This window comes from Leptodactylus fuscus, chromosome 1 (genome assembly GCF_031893055.1).
Source record: "Leptodactylus fuscus isolate aLepFus1 chromosome 1, aLepFus1.hap2, whole genome shotgun sequence".
Lineage (NCBI taxonomy): Eukaryota > Metazoa > Chordata > Amphibia > Anura > Leptodactylidae > Leptodactylus > Leptodactylus fuscus.
In genome coordinates, this window is record NC_134265.1 from 324,212,227 (window position 1) to 324,239,401 (window position 27,175).

Here is a 27,175-nt window from a genome sequence, read left to right on the forward strand (position 1 = left end):
GGCCTGGTGATGACAGGCGAATGGTCCCTAAATCCAGACATCTTTCATCATCTCACTGAGATGTGGGGTCTCCCCGAGGTGGACCTGATGGCCACCCAGTACAACGCCAAAGTGACAAGGTTTTGCTCCCTCTACCGGGAAGACAATCCTTTGGCGGTAGATGCCCTGTCAATACCTTGGAGGTTCAAACTGGCATACGTTTTTCCTCCTATTCTGATGATTCCGAAGGTATTGGCGAAACTCAGGCAGGACCAGACTTCGGCAATAGTGATCATGCCGTTCTGGCCAAAAAAGGGCATGGTTTACCCACCTCATCCTAATGAGTCAAGGGACCTACTGGAGGCTTCCACAAGTCCAAAACCTGGTAATTCTGAACTGACAGCTCTGCCAGGACCTGGACAGGTTCAACCTCATGGCCTGGAGGTTGACCGCATCGTATACGGAGATAGACGATTATCCCAGGCCGTTCTAAGAACGTTGGCCCATTCAAGAGCGGATTCAACTAACAGGAGTTACCAAAGGATCTCGGATAGGCAGCTTAATAACTCTGCTATCGAATCGGTCTTGGAGTTCCTACAGAGTGACCTGGATAAGGGGCTAACTCCAGCTACCCTGAAGGTTCATGTTTCAGCACTTTCCGCTCTTCTAGGGACCTGGTTATAACAAGATCCTCTATTAAAGTAATTCCTTAAAGGGGCCTCTAGGCTCCGCCCTCAGATGCAGCCCCCTGTCCCGCAATGGGACTTGGCTGCGGTTCTTCAGGGGCTTTGTTCTCCCCCCTTTGAACTCTTAACAGAAGTGGACTGGAGATATCTCTCCTACAAGGTAACCTTCTTGTTGGCAATTACCTCTGCCAAAAGGATTGGAGAATTACAAGCTTTGGCTGCCTCGGAGCCATTCATTACCTTTTTCCCTGATAAGGTTCAACTTGGGTTCATCCAGGGATTTTGTCCTAGGGTCGCATATATCTGCACATATATTTGGATTGTACAGCTTCCTTTCGAAGAACCTGCTCATCAATACCTACGGCCGTAACAAAGGTGTTAAAGCCACCCTGTCAAGATGGATCAGGGAGGCCATCGCTTGCTCTCTTCGCGCTCAAGACCTACCAGTACCGGAATTGGACCAACTTCCCGGTCAGAGAGACGCTCGCTCTCCTTAGAGCAGATATGTTCCGCTGCTTCCTGGAGTTTTCATCTGATGTTCGCCAGACACTGCAGATTGGACTGGCGCAGCTCAGAGGCCACAGCCTTCGGACATTCTGTCTTGGCATCTGCTTGCCAAGATCTCCCACCCTAGTTGGGATTTTACTTGCTAGATCCCCATCTTGTGCTGCTGTTTGGCGTAGGGGGAATGGAAGATTTATAAAGATAATCTGTTTTCCCTTAGCCCAAACAGCAGCACAAGGCTCCCTCCCATTGTTTATGGTAATGTTTGTATTGTTATATTGCCTTTTATACTTTTTGACTAACACAGGGGGGAGGAGGTCGCTCTGGCCTCTTATAGGGGGAAAAACTGTTAGCTAATTAAAAGTTCCACCTGTCCTAACAGCACACAGGGGCAGGAATACCCCATCTTGTGCTGCTGTTTGGGCTAAGGGAAAACAGATTATCTTTATAATCTTCCATTAACAACTTTCTCTGGGAAAATTTAATCTGACTCAAAAAAGTCTAAGGCTAGGTTCACGTCTGCCTATGTCGTGGATTACATCTACAATCTGAAGAGAGAAAAGTCCGGCACGGAGGACCTTTCTCTTTACCAGTTTCAGTATAAGGGTAAGTTCACACAGAGATTTTTGGTCAGGAATTTGAGGCCGTATCCGCCTCAAAATCCTGACCAAAAAGACGGCTCCCATTGAAATCAATGGGAGACACTCAGGGCTTTTTTCCGGGAGCCGTTTCTTCCGGCTCCCGGAAAAATGAAGCGAGATGCTCATTCTTCAGGCCGAGTCGCCTCGCGATTCTGCCTGAAGACACTCCCTCCTCCGGACTAGGCCCATTATATAACCTATTATAGTCTATGGGGTCCATGGGTAACTGAATTTTTATCGAATGGGCTCTCCATCTTTTGGGACCCAAAGGGGACCAGAACAACGGAGAACTGAGTGTTAGTGTGAACCTAGCATAAGGGGTGTGGTCATTTTTGTACAAGACATGTAGTACAGGTGATAGCTAGCTCAGAGATGACTCTGACCAGTCAAGTTCAATGTTGCTTAGTAGTGAATGTGGTCACAAGACAGACCAGCCACCATCTATGAATTCCGAGAGGACAACTTAGCGGTGGATCTCCAAATAAACATTCATGGGCATTCAAATTAATAGCTATGTCCAAGCTTCACAACCAAAATTCATGTATTTTCCTACAACATCTTGAATGAAGCAGCAAATTGTCTTTAATAAAACATTCCCACCATTCTGACTACAGCTCCGGTGCAAACCTATGTATCTCTATGGTTATAGACTACAAATTAGTCCCGGAGTCCTATTTTTTTCAATCCGCCCTCTACTTGGCCTATATTCAGTATGTTAGTAAGAAGTAGGGGACAGATTAGTGGAGTAGGAGTGCAGGATCAGACTACACAGAGTTGGTTTGTAGTCTATAACCATGGTAATACATGGCGTTGTAGGCCCATGACATGACATTTTTAATGACTATTTTTAGGGTAAGTTCACACGTAGTTTTTGGTCAGGATTATGAGGCCGTATCCACCTCAAAATCCTGACCAAAAAGACGGCTACCATTGATTTTAGGAGAAGCGAGATGCTCATTCTTCAGACCGAGTTGCCTCGTGATTCAGCCTGAAGACACTCGTTCCTCCGGACTAGGGCCTAATCCGGAGCAGAGTACGAGGCTGAATCCCGGTGTGGCGCACAAGCTTTCAGTCACGGGTACCTGATATTTGGACTGGAACCTGAGGCGGCCTTAAAGTTGCTTCAGTTTTCATTGAGATCATTCAAGGAAATTAACATGACATTGATCACAAAGGCAAATTCAGGGGAACAAAAAAATGAAGTTCAGGGGATCCCAAGCAAGCAATATGAAACATAAATAACCGTCTCGTAGTGCAGAATATATTTACCAGGCCACTGCTTGGTGAAATACAGATGTAGTAGAGTTAACCCAACTTTCTGCAGCAGGAAAAAGTGCTGTCGAGCGATATCTTATCCCGAAAGACAATAAAAGCCAATGAAATAATTCAATGACTTTCCATTGACTTGTGTTGTCAGGTTAACCCTGCTACATCGGTAACTCTGCGATGACACACGTTCTCTCAATATTGGATGTGTGAGCCGTATTACACCAATGTACATATCATTAACATGCTCAGCACTCGGCTGTTTGACCCGAGGATTAACATTTGCCAGGAGACTTCTTACAACTATGGATTTTTTTAATTGCATCCGTCAATATGATATATTAAATGAGAATGAATTACTGTATTTAGCTTGAACTCTGCTATCAGGAATTCCAGTATGTGAGTCACGGTGGATGGAAACTCATAAGTAACTGCGGCTTTAGTCCAACGATGGGTGACCCTATATACACCCGTATACATGATGAATACAGTCAGCACTCATGTGTTCATGTAAAATGGGAGACAGTCTAAGGAGCTAGGCACCAAACTGAAGGAGTGGGTTAGTTGACACCACAGTACAGTCGGCATCCATACTGGATACTACAGAAAAAGACATTTTTGAAGGATTTTTTTGATTTTTTTTTTTTATCTAAAATCTAATGCCAATGGAAACAAAAAAAAAAAACGGAAAAAAAAATTAGTCTTCCATTTCTTGGTTATAGTATATTTGTGTGCCGACAAACTGGATGACAACTAATATGGCTGCCATTTTAGATCCTAAATGGGATGTCACCAAGGTCTGATATGGCCCTCAAAAGCTATATTATACCTTACCCAAAAACAGATATAACTAAGAATTTGAAGCGTTTGCACAAGATAAGAAATCATGGCTGCTTTGTTATACAAATGGCGTCATGTGTCCACCGTTATATGCGTCTGTCTTATTCACATTAGTGGAGATGAGCTACAATATCAAACACAACCCATGGACAGCCATGATTTATGCCTTTATATAACCCATCAAGAACTTGACAGTAGAGGACAAATTTAGGTGAACCTGACGGGTGATTTCCGCTGCCCTATGTGAATATATAAGTTTAGAAATCAGGAGAGCATATAGGTTTATATGACAGAGGTAGAGAAGCTGAGCTCTGTGATATATAGGGTTATATGATAGAGGGAGAGAAGCTGAGCTCTGTGATATATAGGGTTATATGATAGAGGGAGAGAAGCTGAGCTCTGTGATATATAGGGTTATGTGATAGAGGAGAGAAGCTGAGCTCTGTGATATATAGGGTATATGATAGAGGGAGAGAAGCTGAGCTCTGTGATATATAGGGTTATATGATAGAGGGAGAGAAGCTGAGCTCTGTGATATATAGGGTTATATGATAGAGGAGAGAAGCTGAGCTCTGTGATATATAGGGTATATGATAGAGGGAGAGAATCTAAGCCCTGTGATATATAGGATTATATGATAGAGGAGAGAAGCTGTTACAATTATTTACCATGTTACACACTGCATAAGGCTTAATAGCTATATTATAACTGGCCCTTTAAGAATGATGTGCATGTGCTTGTTTGTTTAGTTGGTGATATAGTGTCGTGAGCTTTTGTATACATATATATGGGTTTAGTAGCCTTTCGTTCTGCAATTCTATTCATGGTGTCGCGGCTCTCTGATCCATTTCGCGCATGCGCATAGTCAATAATATGTATGTGTAAATGCACGATACTTTGACATTTCGCGCATGTGCACTTGAGATGAAATCGGCTCTGCGATTCAATTCGTAGTCCTGCGGCTCTCTGTTCCATTTCGCGCATGCGCATAGTCAATAACATGTATGCGTAAATGCGCAATATTTTGTCATCTCGCGCATGCGCAATTGAGATGAAATCGGCCATCTTTTGATTACCTGTAATGGCGTTGCATATCAGTGTGCTTCAGTCTTCTAACCTGCGGTGAGTTTAACAATTACTGCAACAGTATTTAAGACCTAGGTTTTGTATCAGCATTTGTCCCCTGACGAAGCCTGCGGTGAGGCGGGCGAAACGCGCGTCGGGCGCTTTGTGTGATTAGGTAGGTGTGGGTAGCAGTCTATGGCATTCTTTATTCATTTTTAGTATGATGGGTGTTTCTTACTCTGGATATGTAATGCTTACTCCCTGGGAGAATGTATGTCTCCATTAGGTGTGGCTCTGAAGTATTTAATTATATTAACCCCATGTACTGATCTTTCCTTATGCCTGAACATTGTGTTACCCTACCACCTCACACTATAACTGGTCTCCAGTACTAATGGAGTATTGTATCCCCCAATATCTCATTGTGATTATTGTATTGTTATTTTGTTTATGCTTTTAATAAGTATTTAATAAAATTTAATATTTTAGTATTAATTGAGTGTGTAGGAGTATTTTTCGGGTAATTATCAGTTTTTCTATACACATGTCAGTATAATTACCTCTGTTGGTGTGATGTGATATATAGGGTTATATGATAGAGGGAGAGAAGCTGAGCCCTGTGATATATAGGTTTATATGATAGAGGAGAGAAGCTGAGCTCTGTGATATATAGGGTTATATGATAGAGGAGAGAAGCTGAGCTCTGTGATATATAGGTTTATATGATAGAGGAGAGAAGCTGAGCTCTGTGATATATAGGGTTATATGATAGAGGGAGAGAAGCTGAGCCCTGTGATATATAGGTTTATATGATAGAGGAGAGAAGCTGAGCTCTGTGATATATAGGGTTATATGATAGAGGAGAGAAGCTGAGCTCTGTGATATATCGGGTTATATGATAGAGGGAGAGAAGCTGAGCTCTGTGATATATCGGGTTATATGATAGAGGGAGAGAAGCTGAGCTCTGTGATATATAGGGTTATATGATAGAAGAGAGAAGCTGAGCTATGTGATATATAGGGTTATATGATAGAGGGAGAGAAGCTGAGCCCTGTGATATATAGGTTTATATGATAGAGGAGAGAAGCTGAGCTCTATGATATATAGGGTTATATGATAGAGGAGAGAAGCTGAGCTCTGTGATATATAGGGTTATATGATAGAGGAGAGAAGCTGAGCTCTGTGATATATAGGGTTATATGATAGAGGAGAGAAGCTGAGCTCTGTGATATATCGGGTTATATGATAGAGGGAGAGAAGCTGAGCTCTGTGATATATAGGGTTATATGATAGTGGAGAGAAGCTGAGCTCTGTGATATATCGGGTTATATGATAGAGGGAGAGAAGCTGAGCTATGTGATATATAGGGTTATATGATAGTGGAGAGAAGCTGAGCTCTGTGATATATATGTATATATGATAGAGGAGAGAAGCTGAGCTATGTGATATATAGGGTTATATGATAGAGGAGAGAAGCTGAGCTGATCCACATTATATAATCCGATTACCATAATTATTATTATTATTACTATTACTAAAGACAACCCCTATGACAGCCATGAGTCCTGCACCCCAAACACCCACAAGCATATAATTCCGCGGGCAGGATATTGATATTGCAACACTAAGGATAAGACATAGGAATATGCAGATATCACTAAAATCCGCAAATGATCACATTTTCAAGCAGACGGTATGGCATGTGGGAGGGGCATAAAAGTCAGATTGAAAGCAAAGCTGTTTCGCCATATAAGTCCTCAAAAATCGGATCGAGTGTTGTGAGATCAAAGCCTCCAGTTTGTCAATGTGCTAGTTATCATCACTTGTTCCAGACTGAGAGGGGCAGAATCCTTGACCTTGGTTTATCACTTTGGCAGATTGCTACGCTCCAAAGGCCAAGATGTCCGTATTGTTTAATGTTGTGTTTCCTAGTGGTTGGGCGAACAACAACTCACTGGAATGACACTTAGAGGTGTGCGGAGGTGAGTCTGTACGGATGGATCATCTAATTGGAAGAATGGCGCACAGTGATCCATTCGGCACTGCAAGTGAAATTGGACATCAAATCCCAAGCCTAGGACAGCAAACAGTGTCAAGAGTATCAACATTTGGCTACAGGACCAATGTCCAGCTTCAGATGTTCCTAATAGGACCTAGCATGGAACCAACATGGGCAGGGACCCTCCTTATACATGGACCCCAAAGTAGCCGTTCTGTCGTTTGTATGACTTTGCTTACCTGGGGCAAATTCTTATGGACAAACACTTTAAGATTGGGCAGCAAAATGGGGAACGATGAGTTTGAGGCTTAATATTTGATCCTTATTCTGGATCAACCAAGAATTATACATTTTGGACTTGACATTCAGACGTGTCCTAAACGCCCATCCCTTCCATGCTGCTACCAGGCCTAAGGGGGCCCTGAGGTCTCTTTACAACATAAGACAACACCAGTATCATGGTAAGATTTTGCACTAGGGCCTAGAAGTTACACCTCTGGTGAAATGTCCAGGGCCTCGATGATGAGCAAAAAGATTGAATCGTCTTGACGCTCTTGACCTTTGGCGCTTCCTCTATGGATGTAGATTTTCTAGAGCAGCCTCCTCAGGTATATCTGGCATGGACTCTGCTGTTTTGTGAATGTCATGTTTTTCCATCTCCCTAATTGTTTCCTTTCTTCCAGATTCTATGTGATTTAATTACTAGAACGAATGCAGATGTCTTTATTAGCGGCGGGTCCGGCACATCGTTATATCGTTTTCATATCCAGGTGTAATTTAGAGACGGCTTTGAACTCATTTCTAGAACACGCTGTGTTATTCTCCACATAATAAAATGCGCACTTGAGGTTTCCTTTCTTGCCGACCGAGTGACTCACAATATAATCCCGCCTGGGGTAGTCATATTAGTCTTGCCGCAGAACACAAAGTACTTTGGAAAGTTGAAGAATACATTTTCAGGCAAAGCTTTACAGGTCAACAAATACCGAGTGACATCAATGTCTTCGAATGTTAAGTGCCCGCAGTCCGGGACGCGGAGTCAAGAAAGGGCAATTACTGAGTGCAAGAAAACGAGCGGGAGATCGATGGGACTTCAGTCAGAGACTCCTCACCCACTAACCCCATCACAGCTTAAGATATTGCCAACTAGTTCAAAGACTAATACAACCATGACATTCTCTACATCAGCTGCCAAGCAAACGCCTAGTGCCCGACTGCCTGGTTATGTAACAGGCAAAGCTTTTACATTCTGTCACTATTGAGAATAAGAAAACAAGGCTGCTTTCTTCTAATAGTGCCACACTTGTCAAAAGGTTGTATGCGGTATTGCAGCTCAGCACCCTTCATTTCAATAGAACTGAGCTGCAATACCAGACACAACCCATGGCCAGGTGTGGCAGTATTTCTAGAAAAAAGCAGCATGTGTCTCAATTTCCATTACTAGATCTCTGCTTGTGGGCACTGAATGGGAACATTATTGGATATATAAGCAGAAACCCTGTCCTGACCTAGTCCTGTTTATACATGCCCATTTGCCCCAAATTTCGGTGAGACCCCATAAGTCAGTGGAGACTTCACAGGGATGGACTTATCTGCCGCCACTCTACTGCCTGCACAGTAGAGAAACGCCAGTCTCTACTGCGTCACGGGGTGTCACAATGAGGTATAGAAAGGGGCACCATAGTCAGCACTGGGCACTGCAGCTGGCACTCTAAATTGGTTATTTTGGTTGGCACCGTTTGGTTGCCAGTAGGGTTGAGCCGATCTTGAGATTTCAGGATCGTTTTTAAAATCCAATTTTCGATCATTTTCCATCCGAACCCGATCCCAATTCCGATCCTAATGCAAGTCAATGGGATTTTTTAATGATCGAAAATCGGATTTTAAAAACGATCCTATTCACTACACAGCGTGGAGTCCAAAAATTGAAGGCTTCAATTTTTGGACTCCATGCTATGTAGTGATTAAAAAATCCGCCGGCTACTTAGTCGCCCCTGCTGTCCCGTTACCTGCACAGAACCGCTGCCGCCTCCCCTTCCTTTGTGTACGCCGCTCCCTGGAGCTCCGGCCTGTTGTTCTCTGTCTGTTACTCTGCTCTCTCATTCAGACGCCGGCAGAGCGCCGTACGCAACCCCGCCTCCCTAGTGAATCACTCACGTCTCCCCGCCCTGTACCCGCCCACATTCTCCTAAGCCACAACAACCCCCGCCTACTCCCAGCATCAGTAACACTGGCCTAGGTAAGAGGGGGCGCGCACGGCGCTCTGCCGGCATGTGAATGAGAGAGGAGAGGACAGAGAACAACGGCCGGGAGCTCAGGGAGCGGCAGCGGTTCTGTGCAGGTAGCCAGGGTTGAGCGATCGGGATCGGAATTCCATTCCCAATCTTTTTTAGGCGGGATCAGAACCCGATCGCGATCATGAAATTTACTTGATCAACGATCCGATCTTTTCCAATCTCGATCGCTCAACCCTAGTTGCCAGTTAAGTGGTGGCGAGCATTAAGTTGGGGATTTCAACTATTTTTTAGGGTGTGGGGTATAAAATTTCCAGGAAATTCCCAAATAACCAAAACTAACTGAGCTTTTCACAAAAATGTGGATAACAAAGAAAATGACACTTTTGCCAGTTTTAGGTTTTGGACAGCAATACAATGTGCGTATGGATTTAGTAGGTTTCTAATTCATCGTAACATAAATCACAAAAAACAAATGTGGAAGGGCTTGTGCAGGGATTGCTGGGGTTGGAGTAAAACAGAAAAAGACATACCTATCCCCCAAGCTCCTGTCCTGTCCCCGTCTGCTCTGTCGCCTGAGCCAGAACTCTCCACCAATCAGTGGCCTCAGTGGTTACTGGTAAGGAAGCAGTGACGTAAGAGAGTGACATCATCGGTCTCTCTCCAGCAACCACTGAGGTGTGAATGGTCAAGTGAACATCTCCATGTCCCAGTACAGGAGAAAAAGGAAACCGGGATAGGATAGGTGTGTGCGCCTTTTTTTTGTTGTTGTTTTTATACCCTCCTTACATGCCACTGCCCTTTAATACATCTTAAAAATGCAAAACTCAAATTCAACATATATAACTCCTCCTATAGGAATATGTATCTCCCCAGATCATATGAAAGGGGTTGTCAGGCAATGCTTTTTCAATTAAAAGGGTCCCAAAAAATAAACTGATTATTGGATGTGCCATCCATCAGCTATAAACTGTGAGGAAACCCAGCAGCAAGTGTTCAACTTCTCTGCAGTGCCCCTACAGGTGAATTGAGGTACTACAGCTTTCTAACTTTAATCAATGAGCTGTCTATGGAATGTATGGATGCTTAAGGTCCTCCAAAGTGAAGTATGGCATTTTATAGGTGCCTTATGAGTAGAATTACTCCTAGACGACCTCAGCCACAAATGTTATAATGGGCACCTCCTCTCCTATTGCCGTCGACTGATGTGTCAAGATTTCATGGCACTTTTTCCTAAATCGAGTTTGTCACCAGAACCCAGGATGCTGGGTGCTGGTGACAGACTCCCTTTAAGACCCTGATGCTGCCAATGAGCACATTACCAATGAGCCTTATGAATGATTAGCCAATGCAGATCTGCCGCTGCAGTCTAATATTCTGGCTGACATACTGGATGAAATGAAAAGGTCACTGAAATCTCATATTAACTATACAGGTCGCTGGATCTGACTCATATTAACTATACAGGTCGCTGGATCTGACTCATATTCTGCTCGCTTATATTCACCTTCTAGATGATTAATTATTGTAGGGGCTTATAGAATTATTTACTTTCCCAGGGTCTGTCATGCTTGATAGTATCCACAATTTAACAAATATTTATTGACACAATATACAGGTAGTCCTCGGCTTACGACAGTCTCAGGTTACGACGTTTCGTGGTTACGACTAGAGCTGAGCGAGTAGGTCCTTGCTAGTCGGGAGAGCTGGCAGCTTGCTGTTACGAGGGAGCTTACTTTTTCTCATAGGAATGCATTGACCAGCGTTGATTGTCCAGTGTACAGCATTCAGCTAATCAACGCTGAGGAGGCTCGTCTGTGAGGAGGCGGAGTCTAAGATCGGACCACAGCAGTCTCCATTGTGGTCCGATATTAGACTCCGCCTCCTGGCCAGCATTGATTGGCCGAATGCTGTACACTGGCCAATCAATGCTGGCCAATGCCTTCCTATGAGAAAAAGTCATCTCCCGCATAAACGCAAGCTGCCAGCTCTCCCTGTACAGTACGTGATTTAGTGTGCAGCGGCTCGGAACCAAGGAAGACTGTACTGTACTGTACTGTATATGGTACAGTCTTCCTCGGTTCAGAGCCGCTGCACACTAAATCACGTTGATCTGTTCCTACGCAGCGTCGTATGGTATGTTTCCGACTTACGTCGAAATTCGGTTTACGAAGCCGCGTAAGAACAGATCAACGTCATAAGTCAAGTTGCTGTATCAAAAATGTAGAGCAGAGGAATCTATAGGAAAAATATTCCAAGGGTTTATTCCAATACAGGACATTATTATGAGAGGGGGCAGGAACCATATATAACTGGAGTGGTCGGAGACCTCCGATAACGTTCAGACTGTAAATCCAGCTCACACATGGACCAAGTTTATGGTCGATACTCGAAACAGATTATGTTTCACAAATGTCTCCCATGTATGCCACCAGATAGCTATAAATGTCATACATTGCCCAATATACAGCAAAGTATGCGTTTGGTTGGTTTTTTTGAGACTATTCCATATAGTAGAAAAATATATAGTGAGATATAGAAGCCTGATGAAGGCCAACCGGGCGATCTCTTGGTCTCTGTAAGGTACAGGGGACTATGGATATGTTTGCCAGCTTTTCTGGAGCATACGGCACACAGAAACTGCACAGACAATGTGAATGGCGCCTTCACAAGTAGTAGGATGGATGACGTGACGCATGGGAAGGATCAGTCTGCAGGGTCTGCGAGCCCCTCCAACAGTCTTCTTGGTATACTCCATGTCTCAGCTCATGGGTTGGAGAGGGGAAGAACGTAAGGGTAAGTTCACACGGGGATTTTTGGTCAGGATTTTGAGGCCATATCCACCTCAAAATCCTGACCAAAAAGACAGCTCCTATTGAAATCAATGGGAGTCAGTCAGTTCTTTTTTCCGGGAGCCGGATTGTTCCGGCTCCCAGAAAAAGACGTGAGATGCTCATTCTTCATACGTAGTTGCCTCGCCATTCATTGGGCCTAATTCAGAGCGAAGTGCGCGGCTGGATGCTGGTGCACTGCACCGACTTTCAGTCGCGGATACTCGGTTTTTGGTCCGGAACCTGAGGCAACCTCTGCCTCAGGTTCCGGACCAAAAAACCCCATATGAACTTACCCTAAGTATTGAGGTGGTAGACAGAGGACTATATTACCCCTTACACCTGTCTTCCCAAGTGTAAATTCAGGAGGGACAGAAGGAGGGGAAGATGAGATCAATACCTTCAGACAGTGCAAAAATATACTTGTTTACTACAAAGAAACTTGGTGATTGGTTGGCAATCACATTGAAGTCAATAGGTTGGTGATATCACAGAGGCTAGGTAGCAGGTTAGTTTCTCATTGGTTGGTGATGTCATAGAGATAGCACAGTCACGTCCGAGACTATGTAACAGATTAGTTCTCATTAGTTGGTGATGTCATAGAGGTTGCACAGTGAGGTCACAGAGCCTATGTAGCAGGTTAGATTCTCATTAGTTGGGGATGTCATTGCAAAAACTACTTGAACTTTCACAGTCTGTGTAGCAAGATAGTTTGTCATTAGTTGGTGATGTCACTTAGGGAGCACAGTGAGGTCACCAAAACCATGTACATTTGGAGGAACAAGTACAGTGAGGTCACAGGTTAGATTCTAATTAGGTGGTGATGTCATAGAGGTATTGCAGTAAGGTCACAGAGCCTATGTTGCAGGTTGATTTCTCATTGGTTGGTGATGTCATAGAGGTAGAGCAGTGATGTCACACAGTGTATCAGTTTAGTTTGTCATTAGCTGATGATGTCACATAGGGAGCACAGTGAGGTCACTGAAACCATGTACATTTGGAAGGAACAAGTAGAGTGAGGTCACAGGTTAGATTCTAATTAGGGGGTGATGTCATAGGTAGAGCATAGTGAAGTCACAAAGTCTACAGCAGACACAAAACCGAAAACGGAAATCACTCTTTGATCAATATTATCTGCAGCATCCTGGTGTACATGCTTTCCAGTTAAGATGTCCGAGGAAAGACCCTTGTAAGTTGAAAATATTGGAGGCCATTATAACCCGAGGGATCGCAGTAAAGCTCTACATTTTGTGATATTACTGCCGAATATAATGACTAGGTAGAAAACCGTACACTTTAAAGCCACTTCTCAAAGTGCTCGTCTTAGAAATCTCGTAATTATTAGTTCCTAACGTTTCTCGTAAAAGTAATCTTGACAGAATTCACATGATGAATATAGAGAGGCTTATTGTCACCCAGAGAGACATGTAATACATATATTACTGGTAGAGGTTTGGTATGTATATGCCAACTATATATATTTATCTACTGACCAAATAACTTTGCAACCTGCGATGCCAATGGATTCATTGCACAGGAAGGTGGGTCAGAAATCGGGGAATATCTCACCACCACCATCTTTGCTCCCAGAGGCAGATATTATGGGTGTATTACACAGACAGATCAAGGCCACGATGAGGACTGATCGGCATGAAACGCGCTGATCTGCGTTCGTTTGCATTGGCCTAACGACACAATAATCATCCTAATCATTCTTCCTCTATTCGGGGATTTTCAGGGATGTAGACCGGGCAAGTTTTCCATAAAACATACTCTCAGCCAACCAAAGAGCGTTTGCTTGTTGATTGACTTTTTGACACTAAATTTGGACAATTGCCCAGGCAGTTTAATAGATTCCTGTCTATTGCTAGCAGTACACTATGGGGAGAATTTACTAACCCATGCACGCCAGTTATTTGGCATAGATGTGGCACAACTTTGGTGAAACTTTGGTACATAGCCGCTTTTTTGCACTGCACGGGTGTGTTGGGGAGGTGCCATGGCCAGACAAATTTGTTATATTTTACACCAGAACGCTGGTGTCAGCTATACCTGGAATCTACGCCAGTTCCTGACAGGTGTAGCTTTCATTTAAAGGGATCCTATCATTAAAATTCATTTTTTGTCCCTAACACGTCGGAATAGCCTTAAGAAAGACTATTCTTCTCCTACCTTTAGATGTCTTCTCCATGCTGTCACAGCACTGGGGGTGGTCCCCAGCGCTCAAACAGCACTTGGGGGTGTTCCCAATGCTGCAAGTGAAATCTCCAGCACTGCCTCCATCTTCTTCAGGAACGGGCTCTCTTCGCGTCTTCTTCCGGTGGTGGCTTCAAACTTCTAGGTCTAGGGCAAAGCCGACTGCGCATACCCGACAGCCACAAGAAAATGGCTGCTTACACAGTATGCATAAGTTGCCATTTTCTTGTGGCCGGGAGACATGCGCAATCGGCTGCCCGAGGCCTAGAAGTTTGAACCTACCCCCGGAAGAAGACGCGATGAGAGCCTGTTTCCGAAGAACATGGAGACGGCGCTGGAGAATTCTCTCGCAATATTGGGGACACCCCCAGTGCTGCAAGAGAACTCATTAGCATACCGATGACAACCTGGATTTATACCGAACGGCGGCGCAAAGAACACATCTAAAGGTAGGAAAAGAATAGCCTTTCTTAAGGCTATTCCTACGTGTTAGGGACAAAAAATTGAGTTTTAGTGATAGGATCCCTTTAATTTCAGCCAGAGCCTCTTAATAATTCAGGTACATCTCATGCCAGAATGAAAAAAGATTAAGAGTGGTGGAGGACATGCCAGCCTTAATAAATTCTATCCAATGAGATTAGATTACATTGATCAGATACTGACTGGTGATGTCACAATGTAGATGCACAGTTTATGTGGCCGGTTAGTCCGCACTTGGATGATGATGTCACACGAAGTGCAGAGCAGTAGCAATCATTCATGCTGACCCAAAATCACATGATCTGTACGGTATGTCGCGCTCTCTTTGTGGCTTCCAATTCAGTATCCACAACTGAGAAGAAAATGGACACTAATAAAAAAGTGCATACCGGTGCCATACTGCCACTAGTGCAACCGTGTGGGTAACCGTGACTGACTACCTAAATTGTACAATACTCACTGATCATGGTGTTTGCCACCAACCCTACAAGGCCTAATATTCTAGTTTCCCCTCACACTCCAAATACACTGTGAGATTGTGATTAGAGATGAGCGAACACTGTTCGGAGCAGCCGTTCCGAACAGCACGCTCACAGCACGCTCACAGCACGCTCCCATAGAAATGAATGGAAGCTGGTGCTTCCATTCATTTCTATGGGAGCGTGCTGTTCGGATCGGCTGATCCGAACAGTGTTCGCTCATCTCTAATTGTGATCCTTACTGGGGACAGTGAGTAATAATATCTGTAAAGCGCTGCTGAATATTTTGGCGCTATACAAGTAATCTAATAATAAGTAACAGCACCTGCCTAAACCAATTTCTATAATGGATCACAATTCACCAGTAATAATAATAGTAAACCATGAAATTTATTGGCTGAGGCCCCCTATAGGTTACATGTAATAAGACTACTCCTCAGCTATAGGTTGATCTCTCTTTGACAAATTCCTCTGCTGTCTATAGCCGCGGGTCTAATGATATGTAATGATTAGAGAGTGATTTGGTTAAGAACACCCCAGATTCACCCCAAAACTTTAGGGTTCATTATCTACGAACCACTATTATACTCCGGAGTGACATCTGTACAACCAATATGGCTGGAAACCTGTGACATCACCCCGTAGGCCTGAAGAGCTCAGAAGTCCACCGAAGAAGAGGTGAGTATCAGTAATAGATATTTGTGCACCTCTCCTGGGCCTCCACCTATTATACTCTGGGGTTTGAGAGACTACAAACTATTCTGTAATAAGAGCCCTTCTGGTTGAAGAGGCGGACAAACCCAAGACATTCATCAAAACCAATCTTGTTGCGTTTCTTCCATGTCTAGTAATTATACAGTGCCAATGATCCTGAAGAGACAGAAGACCCCCCTAAGATTCATCGGATCCAGTCATTAGGTTTCTACTTTTCCCATTGTTTGATATTTTCTCCGTGTTCTGCACAGAAGTGCTGCTTGACGGTAACATAGAAGGCTATTATCACTCGTCTTACCTTGAGCACAAATCCCTCAGGACAGGCGTGATCGTACTTGTACACCTTGTAGACTACTAGGAACACAACACACGCCAGAAACGCCAACGCAAAGAGGACAAGGACAGTGACCTGTAAATAAAAAAAGGACATTAGTGAAACGTATTTCTGCCTTGTTGTGTCTCATCTGTCTGGGGCACAGACTACACATATCACTTCAATGCAGTATAGACGGACTGACTGACAAAGTATGACGGTATTACAGTAGCAGTAATGGTACTTTGGGGCATGTTTATGCAGACTGGTGTTAGTCACTTGGATACACTTTACACTTCTTGGCTTGCAAATCCTATAGAACCAGGGCCGTGGTGTCAAAGTCGGGGACAATTTTGTCCCTTCAAAATAAAATGAAGATTTATTTTAAATTCTATTATAAAATGATTAATATTGTATAATAATTAGATGTAGAGCTTGTTACATAACTGTGGTTCAATAATTAGTATTCACATGACTGACAGGAGCTTTATCCATCTGACCATGGCTCTCATTTATGAAGGATTCACAGTCTGCGGTTTGGCCTACCGACTCCATAGCCTTGATAGAGACTTTACTACAATCTGAAGTGAGGACCTGGTAGGTCAGGGGAAGGGGAAGACTTGCCTGTGCCTGTAACATATGTCCATTAAAGGGGTGTGGAGTCTATCACCAGACCAGCTTATCAACCCAGCGCCAGATAGGTTAGGGTCACCAGAGCCAGAATATCAACCCAGCCCTGCAGATAGATAGGTTAGTGTCACCAGAATTGGCATATCACCCCATCCCTGCAGATAGATAGGTTACTGTCACCAGAACCAGTATATCACCCTAGCTCTGCAGATAAATAGGTTAGGGTCACCAGAACCAGCATATCACCCCTAGCCTAGCAGATAGATAGGTTAGTGTCACCAGAACCCAGCATATCACCCCAGCCCTGCAGATAGATAGGTTAGGGTCACCAGAACCCAGCATATCAACCCAGTCCTGCAGATAGATAGGTTAGGGTCACCAGAACCAGCATATCACCTCAGCCCTGCAGATAGATAGGTTAGGGTCACCAGAACCCAGCATATCAACCCAGCCCTGCAGATAGATAGGTTAGGGTCACCAGAACCAGCATATCACCCCAGCCCTGCAGATAGATAGGTTAGGGTCACCAGAACCCAGCATATCACCCCAGCCCTGCAGATAGATAGGTTAGGGTCACCAGAACCCAGCATATCAACCCAGTCCTGCAGATAGATAGGTTAGTGTCACCAGAACCACCATATCACCTCAGCCCTGCAGATAGATAGGTTAGTGTCAGCAGAATCCAGCACATCACCCCAGCCCTGCAGATAGATAGGTTAGTGTCAGCAGAATCCAGCATATCACCCCAGCCCTGCAGATAGATAGGTTAGTGTCAGCAGAATCCAGCATATCACCCCAGCCCTGCAGATAGATAGGTTAGGGTCACCAGAACCAGCATATCACCTCAGCCCTGCAGATAGATAGGTTAGGGTCACCAGAACCAGCATGTCACCCCAGCCCTGCAGATAGATAGGTTAGTGTCACCAGAACCAGCATATCACCCCAGCCCTGCAGATAGATAGGTTACTGTCACCAGAATCAGCATATCAACCCAGCCCTGCAGATAGATAGATTAGTGTCACCTAAAGCAAAAAAAAAATGTTTTCTCCATGTGAATCGCTCTGTTGCTCAAGTATCTTTTGTACTTTTCAAGTACTTTTTCTTTATTAAAATGCACCCTTTGGAACAATGAGGTCATTGGCATCTCTTTGGAGCAATAGCAACGCCTTCATTGCACAGAAGAGTTCCTTGTTCCTTTGCATATTGACAGAAATACTGTCAGCAACAAGGGGAATACACTTTGATTCAGGTGACCTTCACCTATCTGTAGGGCTGAGTTGATAGACTGGATCTGCTGACAGACTCCCTTTAAGATCCATAGTCATAGCCATAGTGACCTCTATAAGTCAATAAACAAATGTATGAAACTAGGCTCAAGCTCTCAGGCTTTATTCACACTGAGGGGTATAGGCCAGTAACATTCTCACAACATACAGTGCCAGCACAATGTGAACAGAGCCTTAGCATTATATCAGTGTTACCGTGAACACATTTATTCTTCGGGCTATTATCATTTCTCATTACGTCTGTAAACAGCGGTAGACATTACATATTGCCATTAATAGGAAGCGCTAGTTGTAATGCTGTAAACCCGTGCTGCCCATAAAATGACTATATTTACGACAAGCAATTATGGCGCAGTATTTCTGCCTCCTATTAACATTTATTATTGTATAATGGGATGCGTGAAAATGTGGAAGAATATTAAATACATATAACTGGATGATCAATGGCCATATAGAAAGTTGCTAGAAGGATTGAGGAGAAGAAGGAAATAGTGTGGTTATGTACTATGGGGGTAACTGGCGCCCATGCCATACACTAAACATGCACTATATACCCTAATAGGGTGGAATAATAAAGAAACCTATCTATATACTGACATCTAGTATAGACTTTGTATGCTTATTGTACTGCAGGCAGTGTGCCAGGTTACGTCTGAAACCAGGGGGGAGCAGATAATGTGGTGGGTGCAGAACTAGCCGAGGAACCAGTAGTAGTAGTAGTAGGGATAGTCATGTCCATGCTATATAATGATGTTGGTGTTGCTGGAGAGGAAGGGTTAATCTGTCACAAAGTTTCACCAGTACAGCAGACGGCAAAAATCATTGTAAGGCTGCGTTCACATCTACGTCAGAGTCTCCGTTGCAGACTGCAGTGCAGTGTCCTCTGAAAATCAGCAGAGCAAAAAATCCTGCACAGAGGACTACTTCCTCCGCCGGTTTCACTTCAAAAATGACAGACACCCATAGGATCCCATTATAGTCAAGCGTGTCTGCCAGGCTCCGCGTGTAACTGTTATTTTAGGCCCCGTTCACACAGGGCAAGAGGGGGCGGATTTTGGCGCGGAATCCACATCAGAATCCGCCCCCTCACAATGGTGGTCTATGGAGACCGCTAGCGTTCTTTTTTCCACTAGCGGCAACAAAATAAGCGAGCTGCCCTTTCTTCAGGCGGAATCCGAGGCTGATTTAGCCATGGTGTCTGCCTCGTGGCAGCACGCTCCGGACTAGGCCCATTCATTTGGGCCTAATCTGGAGCGGAAAGACGCTACGGGATGCCGTGCACTGCACCGGCATCCTGTCGCGGCAGCCGCAACGGATTATGCACACGTGGAATTGCGTGTGAACTAAGCCTTAGTGGTATGCCTCTGTGTTGTTTGGTCTCCCGACCAACCTGAACAATGAAGATGTAACGCTAGTGTGAACCTAGCCTAAACGTGACACAAAAAAACTTATAAAATCTCTAAAGGAATTTAGGAACGTTGCAGAAACGCTTCTTTATTGTTGCAATTTTTTTTTTTCCGTTTGTTTGAGCCAGCGACAATACAGCACATCCCCATGTGGTCACCACATTAATATCACACACTGGGTATTATGTATAATATATGTCACATCCATATAGAATTGTCGAATTGCTGTAAAGTTCAGTGTACAGTTATGTCTCAGGCAGATATGTAAGTGGTTAGACACTGGATCTTGCCACAAGAGGGCGTTACATGCTTCCCTGCTGCCCTATAAAAAGGCTACTTTTGGGTAGTGTACATCTTGGTTTCAGACTGATGATTGCTATAGATCCCTCTACCATGCACTTTAAGATATTTTTCCCTGTTGACTGATTTTGAGTAGGGGGGGGGGGGGAGCATCATTGGACTGAGAGAAGCAGGATGGTCATTCCAATGAATTGTCCGCCATTTAGGCTGTTCTGACCTATCTGTTAGGAGGTGTTGGGTTATGTGAGGGCACAAACATAGAGCAAACAGGCAGTGGACAGTCCAGATAGACCTCCAGTACAGAGAGTCACTTGATCCACCGACAACCTCAAGCAGGTCCCACTACTTCATTGTCCACCATCCAGACACAGGTGACATCTTCATTACACACCCCTGTCTCTACTGAACCAAGTCAAGGTGCTTGGCAGAATGAAATTTGGTGTCATGATGCCATTACATGTCCTGCCATTGACTGTTGTCTTTGTTTGCAGTAGTGTCATGGTGCTAACAAGCACCGATAAATGACCACTGTCCACTATAATGTAGATTTTTAGTCTATAGGATTCAGTCCGCTCATTACTATGGACACACACATCATCAGTGCCCATTCTTGTAGAAATATCCTTGTCCCATGACCTCCACTTTATTTCCAGTTCTGGAAACCTTCAGAACATGCATACACGGCCCTTTAAGAAGCTGCAGGATTACAGCTGGGGGTATCTGAGGAAGAAAGCTTTCCAAAAGGTCTTCAGGAAAGTGACAGATCCCATAGAGCTGGCTGAGCGTCTGGTGAAGGAGATGTATGGTAGTGCTTACAGCGGATTGTTATTGCAATAAGCCATTTCCCCAGAGTTTGGAGCCGGGATTGTATTAATATCATTTATCTCCTTTGGCTATGGGTTGGGTGATCCTCCTGTACTGGGCTCAGGCTCCGCATCAGTATATGTGCCAGGCAATACGGATGGTAGCTTTATTATACAGCTCCCACTTCATCTGACTTTGTCACAAGCTTTCACCTTGCCCATGCCCATATATTTTCTGCTATGAAATTAGAAATGCCAGCGGACAGGCCCTGCCGCTGTATCGGTGCCATGGAAAATTCATCACTTTCTCAGACACCCGTTCACACAAGTGGGCCGATGGAAATTCTGTTTCTAGCGCCTGATAGTCTGAGAATAAGTGCAAAGCGGTGAAAGGTACGCAGCGCTCCTGTAGTGTTTTAACCCTTTTGATCCCGAGGGTGCAGCACATGTCTCCATTTGCCTCACAATTTTTTCCCACAAGGGGATATTTACTTCTAAAGTGGTCATGCCAAAATTGCAACGTATAACCTATCCACGGGATAAGTGTTTGACCAGAGGCCCCTCACCAATCAGGAAAATGGGGGTTCCTTGTACGCCCTTCTCAATGTAGTAGGGTCACATAGGCTTGCTGCAGCTTTGGGATTGCCTAAACTAGCGAGACCTGTACTCTGCTTCTTGTTGGCAGTCCCATAGAGATAAACAGAGCGCCAGTGCACCTGTATGACCGCTGATCCATTCTGTAACTCAATTTACAAGATTTTCCGGCCCCAAATGTATTTTTCAGACTGATGACCCATCCAGTGGTCAGAGGTTGACCGAGCGGTGGTACATGTCAAAAGCAAAGACCAAAAAGCCCTTCCCCCGGCATCACCTGCAGATGATTGCACGAAACTTCCTGTTCTGTAGAGATCACTCTCAGCAATGGCCTTATTATCATCACTGTAAGAAATACAATGATACCCAACACCTATATATAGATGACATGAGATGTATAGTTGGCAATATGTGATAGTCACACCTCACCTCCCCCTACACAGTAACCACTGCATTGGTCACAGAGCATGCCCACAACACTCTTCTATAGTAGTAAATAGGCCATTTTCTGACTAAGCTTTCTTATGTCCATGAGGCTGCTGTAAAGCAAATCTCTGAATTGCTGTTATTAGAGGAGCAGCTCTTGGAATATGGCCATCCACATAGCCATGTATAGAAAAGAGAATAACAAGATCTGCAGAATGAAAAACAGAGAAAAAGAAAAAAAAAAGTTTTTCTGTATCTGGTTTCTTTTTTTTTATATAATATAATGCAACCGAGTGGGAGATTGCTATGGTGATATGTCTGTATTTAGAAGAGGATGATCATCATTTTATATGTATTTACATGGACTGACAGATTATAATAGGTGAAATAAAAGAAAATGCCTGATATTAGATACAGTACATATTATATAGAGAGACAGATACATAGGATATAGATAGATAGAAAGGTAGATAGATACTGTAGATAGATAGATAGATAGATAGATAGATAGATAGATACCGCAGATAGACAGAGAGATACCATAGATAGATAGATAAATAGCATGTCAGATAGAAAGACAGACAAACAAACAGAAAGAATGGATATAAATAGGCAGATAGATGTAATATATAGATACCATATAGTTAGATAGACAAATAGATGAATAGGATATAGATAGATAGTTAGATAGATAATGTAGATAGGTAGACAGACAGAGAGATACAATAGCTACCGTAGGTAGATAGATAGATATAGTTGGGATATAGATAGATTGTAGATAGATATTGTAGATAGATACTGTAGATAGAAAGACAGGCAGATAGATAGATAGATAGATAGATAGATAGATAGATAGATAGATAGATAGATAGATAGATAGATAGACAGATTATCTGCAGGACCGCATCTGACGTGTATGGGGGCCTCCCGACTCTCCCCGCCATCATCTGGTCGGCATGTTGCAGTGTTGTGCAGTAGCTTTCTCCTCTCTTATCAGCACATATGAACGCTCTGCTAGGCCGAGTGTGCTTGTATACGGGGTGTCGAGAGGGATAGTTGTCAGCGGCACCGCTTCTGAAGGTGTAGGGGCACTTTAAGCTCTATAGAACTACTGCCAAAACCTGCTGAAATAAAAAGGTCATCCTTTCTCCTCCTATGAATGATTGCCGGCACTCAGCAGATGGGAGCTGTCTTGCTTCTGGCTTAAGGAGCACTTATCACTTCAGCAGACAGACATTTTGTAGTCTGATCAACTCAAGAGTGTGAATTCAGCAGGAAAGCCGGCGTCCGCCTCACGCCTCAGCAATGTCAATAGTTTACAAGGAATGTTCTGTCTGATAATAAGACATCACTTAATATGGAGTATTACAACAAAAAAGATTTCAGTACATTCGTTTCTTCACTGTTTTATTAAAGGGACAATTCCATTTTTGTGGGGGACATGTGAGGGTGTAAAGGGGTTGTCCAGGAATTTCGTCTCTGTCCGTCAGACAGTGGCGGCGCCTGGCCATTACACAGGACCTGGATCCATCTACTCCCGGGTCCATGTTATGTGTAGTACAGGCATCAGAAGTGGCCCCATACAGCTAGTTGGTCTGCGGGGGGCCTCACTGATAATATCCTAAGTATCCTGTACTAGCCCTTTAAGAAACATGATGTGCGGCCTTATCATTATCACTGATATCAGATACAGTGTAACATCTACATTTTTGGCTTGAAGTCCCATTCATAAAACGACACCATTAGAGATTCTAATACACAGAGACAAGGATCTGTCGACAGCAACATGTTGACAGATTCTAGGAAGCAACCTGGGATTTTTGCATAAAGGGGCGCCATGGCGAATTACACACGGGAGCTGTGCAGAATGGTAGGCTGTAAGGGTTAATGACTGTATCGATGAACTCGCACTAGAAAATATGAGAATCGATTGTTATATTGATCCAGTCAGGAGATCCATAAAAAGCTCTGGATGTCTCCTACACATGACCTGGCCATTATACAGTCTAAACTCTTGTCTTCTCAGGCACGTATATAGTGAGGGTCTGTATACCCTTGTAGATTAATGGATTTTATCCTCTTAGGGCCCCTTCACACGGCGTAAGCGCTCGGCTTTACGCGTGCTTCCATTGAAGTGAATGGGAAGTGTTTAGAAGCGCTCGCGTGTACGGCTCGGAATGAGCCGAGCGCTTACGCCGTGTGAAGGGGCCCTTTAGAGCTCTCTTCATACCTATGTATGGAGCCTCCTTTGCAAATTCTGTCATATTTCAGCATGTGGCAATATTTTTTAATGTTGGACACTATGACAGAACTTAGTGGGACCCCTTATAAGTCAGTGGGTCCATACGGTACAATTGCGCCTATCAAAGAAGAGAAAAATGCCCAACACTGTCTTTTTGCAGGTCTGACATATACAAGCCCTTCATAACTTTGTTACACACAGAAGTGTCTGGATACCTCCATAACAGTTTATGTAACAGGTTCCCTATTCTCAGGATCGGTGGGGATCTCAGTCGTTAGACCCCCCCACCAGTCAGCTAGTTATCAGCTATCCTAATACTTATGGCATAACCACTTTAAATATCTCCAAAATAATTGGCCATGTGTTATACTCTCAGGAAAAGCTCCAGAGGTAAGCAAGCCACAAACTGTATAAGGTCTTTCCCCCATTTGCACCCCCACCTCAATGGTTCACTGGACAACTATATCGACCCTTCACCCTACTCCTCATGTCAGTCCCTGAAAAACATAGATACAGCGGGCGCCATGTTCACCACACCATTGACTTCAAGAGGTCCTTCCACCTCCCCATTCAATAGATCCACTGATTCCAGCACAGGTGCAATTTATTCTCTAGCCCCCACCATTCCTATGCAATAATTTATGTCAGTTTCAGCAGCTAAAATGTTAATTAGGCTGTCTACTGTAGGTGGGCGGTCCCAAACAATCTACTCCAACCCAGGACCGCCCACATGACACTTAGATAGCCCAACTAGAATGTTGGATGCTGAAATTAATAACACTGATTGCTCAGGAATGGTGGGAGCTAGAGAAAAAAATCCAACTGGGCTGGAAAGAGCAGAGAGGAATCTAGTAAAGGATGTAAAGTGGCGTAGGTGTTGATAGGTCCCCACAACCCCAGCGGGTCCTTTGCATAGTGTTGACTTCAGCCCTGAGCACTATCTAGATTGGTAATTTATATGGTCTGCTCTTCAGTCCTGTAGCTACATATACATCATCTATATCGCTAGCCATCTATCTGAAGTTCATAGATCCTACTAGTGATATTATAAATGTGAAAGTTTGTGTGTCTGGATGTTTGTTCCTCAATCATGCAAAAACGGCTGAATGGATTTGGCTGAAATTTGCAACATACATAGATAGGAACCCCGATTAAAACATAGGCTACTTTTTATCCCGGTAAATGATGTCACTACATGACCGTTAAGCACAAATTTAGACACACACTACGTGTGAGAACCTTTGATGACGTCATCACAGGCGCTTCAGCCATCCCATAGGATCACGCTAGGTGGTAGGCGGAGGTACACGCTAATATTGGGGCAGAGCTAAACAGGAGGGAGCCAGACAGTGTGAAAGCTGAAGAAAATAGAGTCTCATGGAACATCAGGAGGATACAGAAGATACAGGCTGTGTGTGGCCAAGAGGAGTATATCGGCTGTAGAGTTTCAGTAAGTAGGACGGGGAATCTTTTGTTCTGCCTCAGATGGGGAAGGGGGGAGAACTGTTGCACATTTCATCAACATCCGTTCAGGTGTGTCTAACACAGAAGCTGCTCAGACACTCTCACACAACACAAGCCCTTTAATTCAAATTAGCAGATGTAGCAGAGCTGAGGCAGCGATCTAGCAGTTTGAGTGCGTAACACAGGGGCATGTGCTCTTCGGACTGTGCTGGGGGGGGGGGGGAGGGCGAACTGTGTCAAATTTCACCAGCAGCCAGCTTGCTCTGAACCCCATATGGATGTGCATACAGCTGGGGCTGCTGCGCATATGCACAGATGTAGCAGAGCCGGCACGCGGATGAAGGCGGATCACCACCAACCACATTTGGCTAATTATAAGCGGCTCATCGCCAACAACAACCCGCAGACGAAGTCGCGGACAGAAGCTAGTAAGTATATAAAAGGCAATCATCTAATCGGCTGGAAATCAGGTTGCCGGGGCCTGAAGCTTTACTCGAAATTTAGAAGGCCCTGTTATATAGACACACGCAGTAAGGACGGGTTTGGTTAGCCCAGGCCTACCCACTAACAATACAGATATGTAGTTAACGCCGAACGCATCACTTAATTACACTAAATATTTGCCTTTGTAACAAAACATCCTTCAGGTCTCTCGAAATCAACAACAACAGCAGCGAGCATGATGATTGTCAATTAGCGAGGACCCAGGAGGTAGCGCCAGACGACACCCCTTTTAATTACCATATTTATGAAGCACCATCTATTATTCATGCTCTCCTCAGCGGGGAGAAGGGATTATGACAATGGATATGGCCAGCAATAGCAGCGGACTGAAATATATTGACTCTTTATTTTCATATGACTGCAGTTATAGACCATGGACTCTCCGGCTTAGAGTACATTCTCTGTCGCAGAGTCCGTCTGACAAAAAAGTCCTGAAAATAACAGATACCACACAGACCCCATTATAGTCAATGGGATCCCTCGAGATCCACTACAGGATTAGACGGATCCTTTTTATTGTTTAATCCGGTTTTACGGTCCATTGGAGGACAAAAAGAATGGATTATGATAGACAACAATGGATCCCGAAGATTAAACAAAGTTGAACGCACCTTAGCGTTTTGACTAGAGATGGTGGACTCACTAGGAATACAATGAGAGAATCAATTCACTTCGGTTCAAAAACCGCAATTGCGCAATGTTTCCTAATGGCCGGTACATCTTTTACAGTGGGAAGAAACCCTACTATGTACTGGATTTGTGATAAGGCGGGATTGTGACACTACACCATGGTGTGGTTATTTCCAGACATGTAAACCACAGACTTACAGTATGGGAAAAATATGCAAATCTGTCTTCCATGATGTAATTAGGAAGTCAGCTGCTGCCTCAGTGTTGCAGACCAATAGAGGGCGCTCACTGGAATGTGCAAGCCTGTCTTCCCTGATGTAATTAGGAAGACAGAATTTCAGTGAAATAACCCAATAAAGGTTTGCTCCCTTTAGCATCATGCTCGACCTTCCAAGAGGCCTTTGTTTTGCAATGACGCTGGGATTATTACCAGGTATAGTCTCTCAATCGAGGACGGCCGTTTCGATGTACTTGCATCTCGTCTGCCCGATGTAGAGAGGACTATAACCTGGTAGAGGTGAGAGGCTTAGACAGGGTTAAGGGGATATAGTTATATATACCAGGTTATAGTCCTCTCTACATCGGGCTGACGAAATGCAAGTACATCAAAACGGCCGTCCTCGATTGAGAAACTATACCTGGTAATAATCCCAGCGTCATTGC

General features: G+C 44.1%; 1 protein-coding gene across 3 annotated transcripts in view; it reads right to left on the bottom strand.

The window, feature by feature from the left end:
- NSG1 (neuronal vesicle trafficking associated 1) overlaps positions 1-27,175 on the bottom strand; it is a 60,475-nt gene that overhangs the window by 13,818 nt on the left and 19,482 nt on the right. For all 3 annotated transcript variants that reach the window (XR_012711871.1, XR_012711870.1, XM_075260958.1), the window contains exon 4: positions 16,213-16,323. Coding sequence is in view for 1 of the 3 variants with exons in the window: in XM_075260958.1 (XP_075117059.1) it covers positions 16,213-16,323 (111 nt within the window). In the remaining 2 variants the exon portion in view is untranslated. The remainder of the gene's footprint in view (positions 1-16,212; positions 16,324-27,175) is intronic.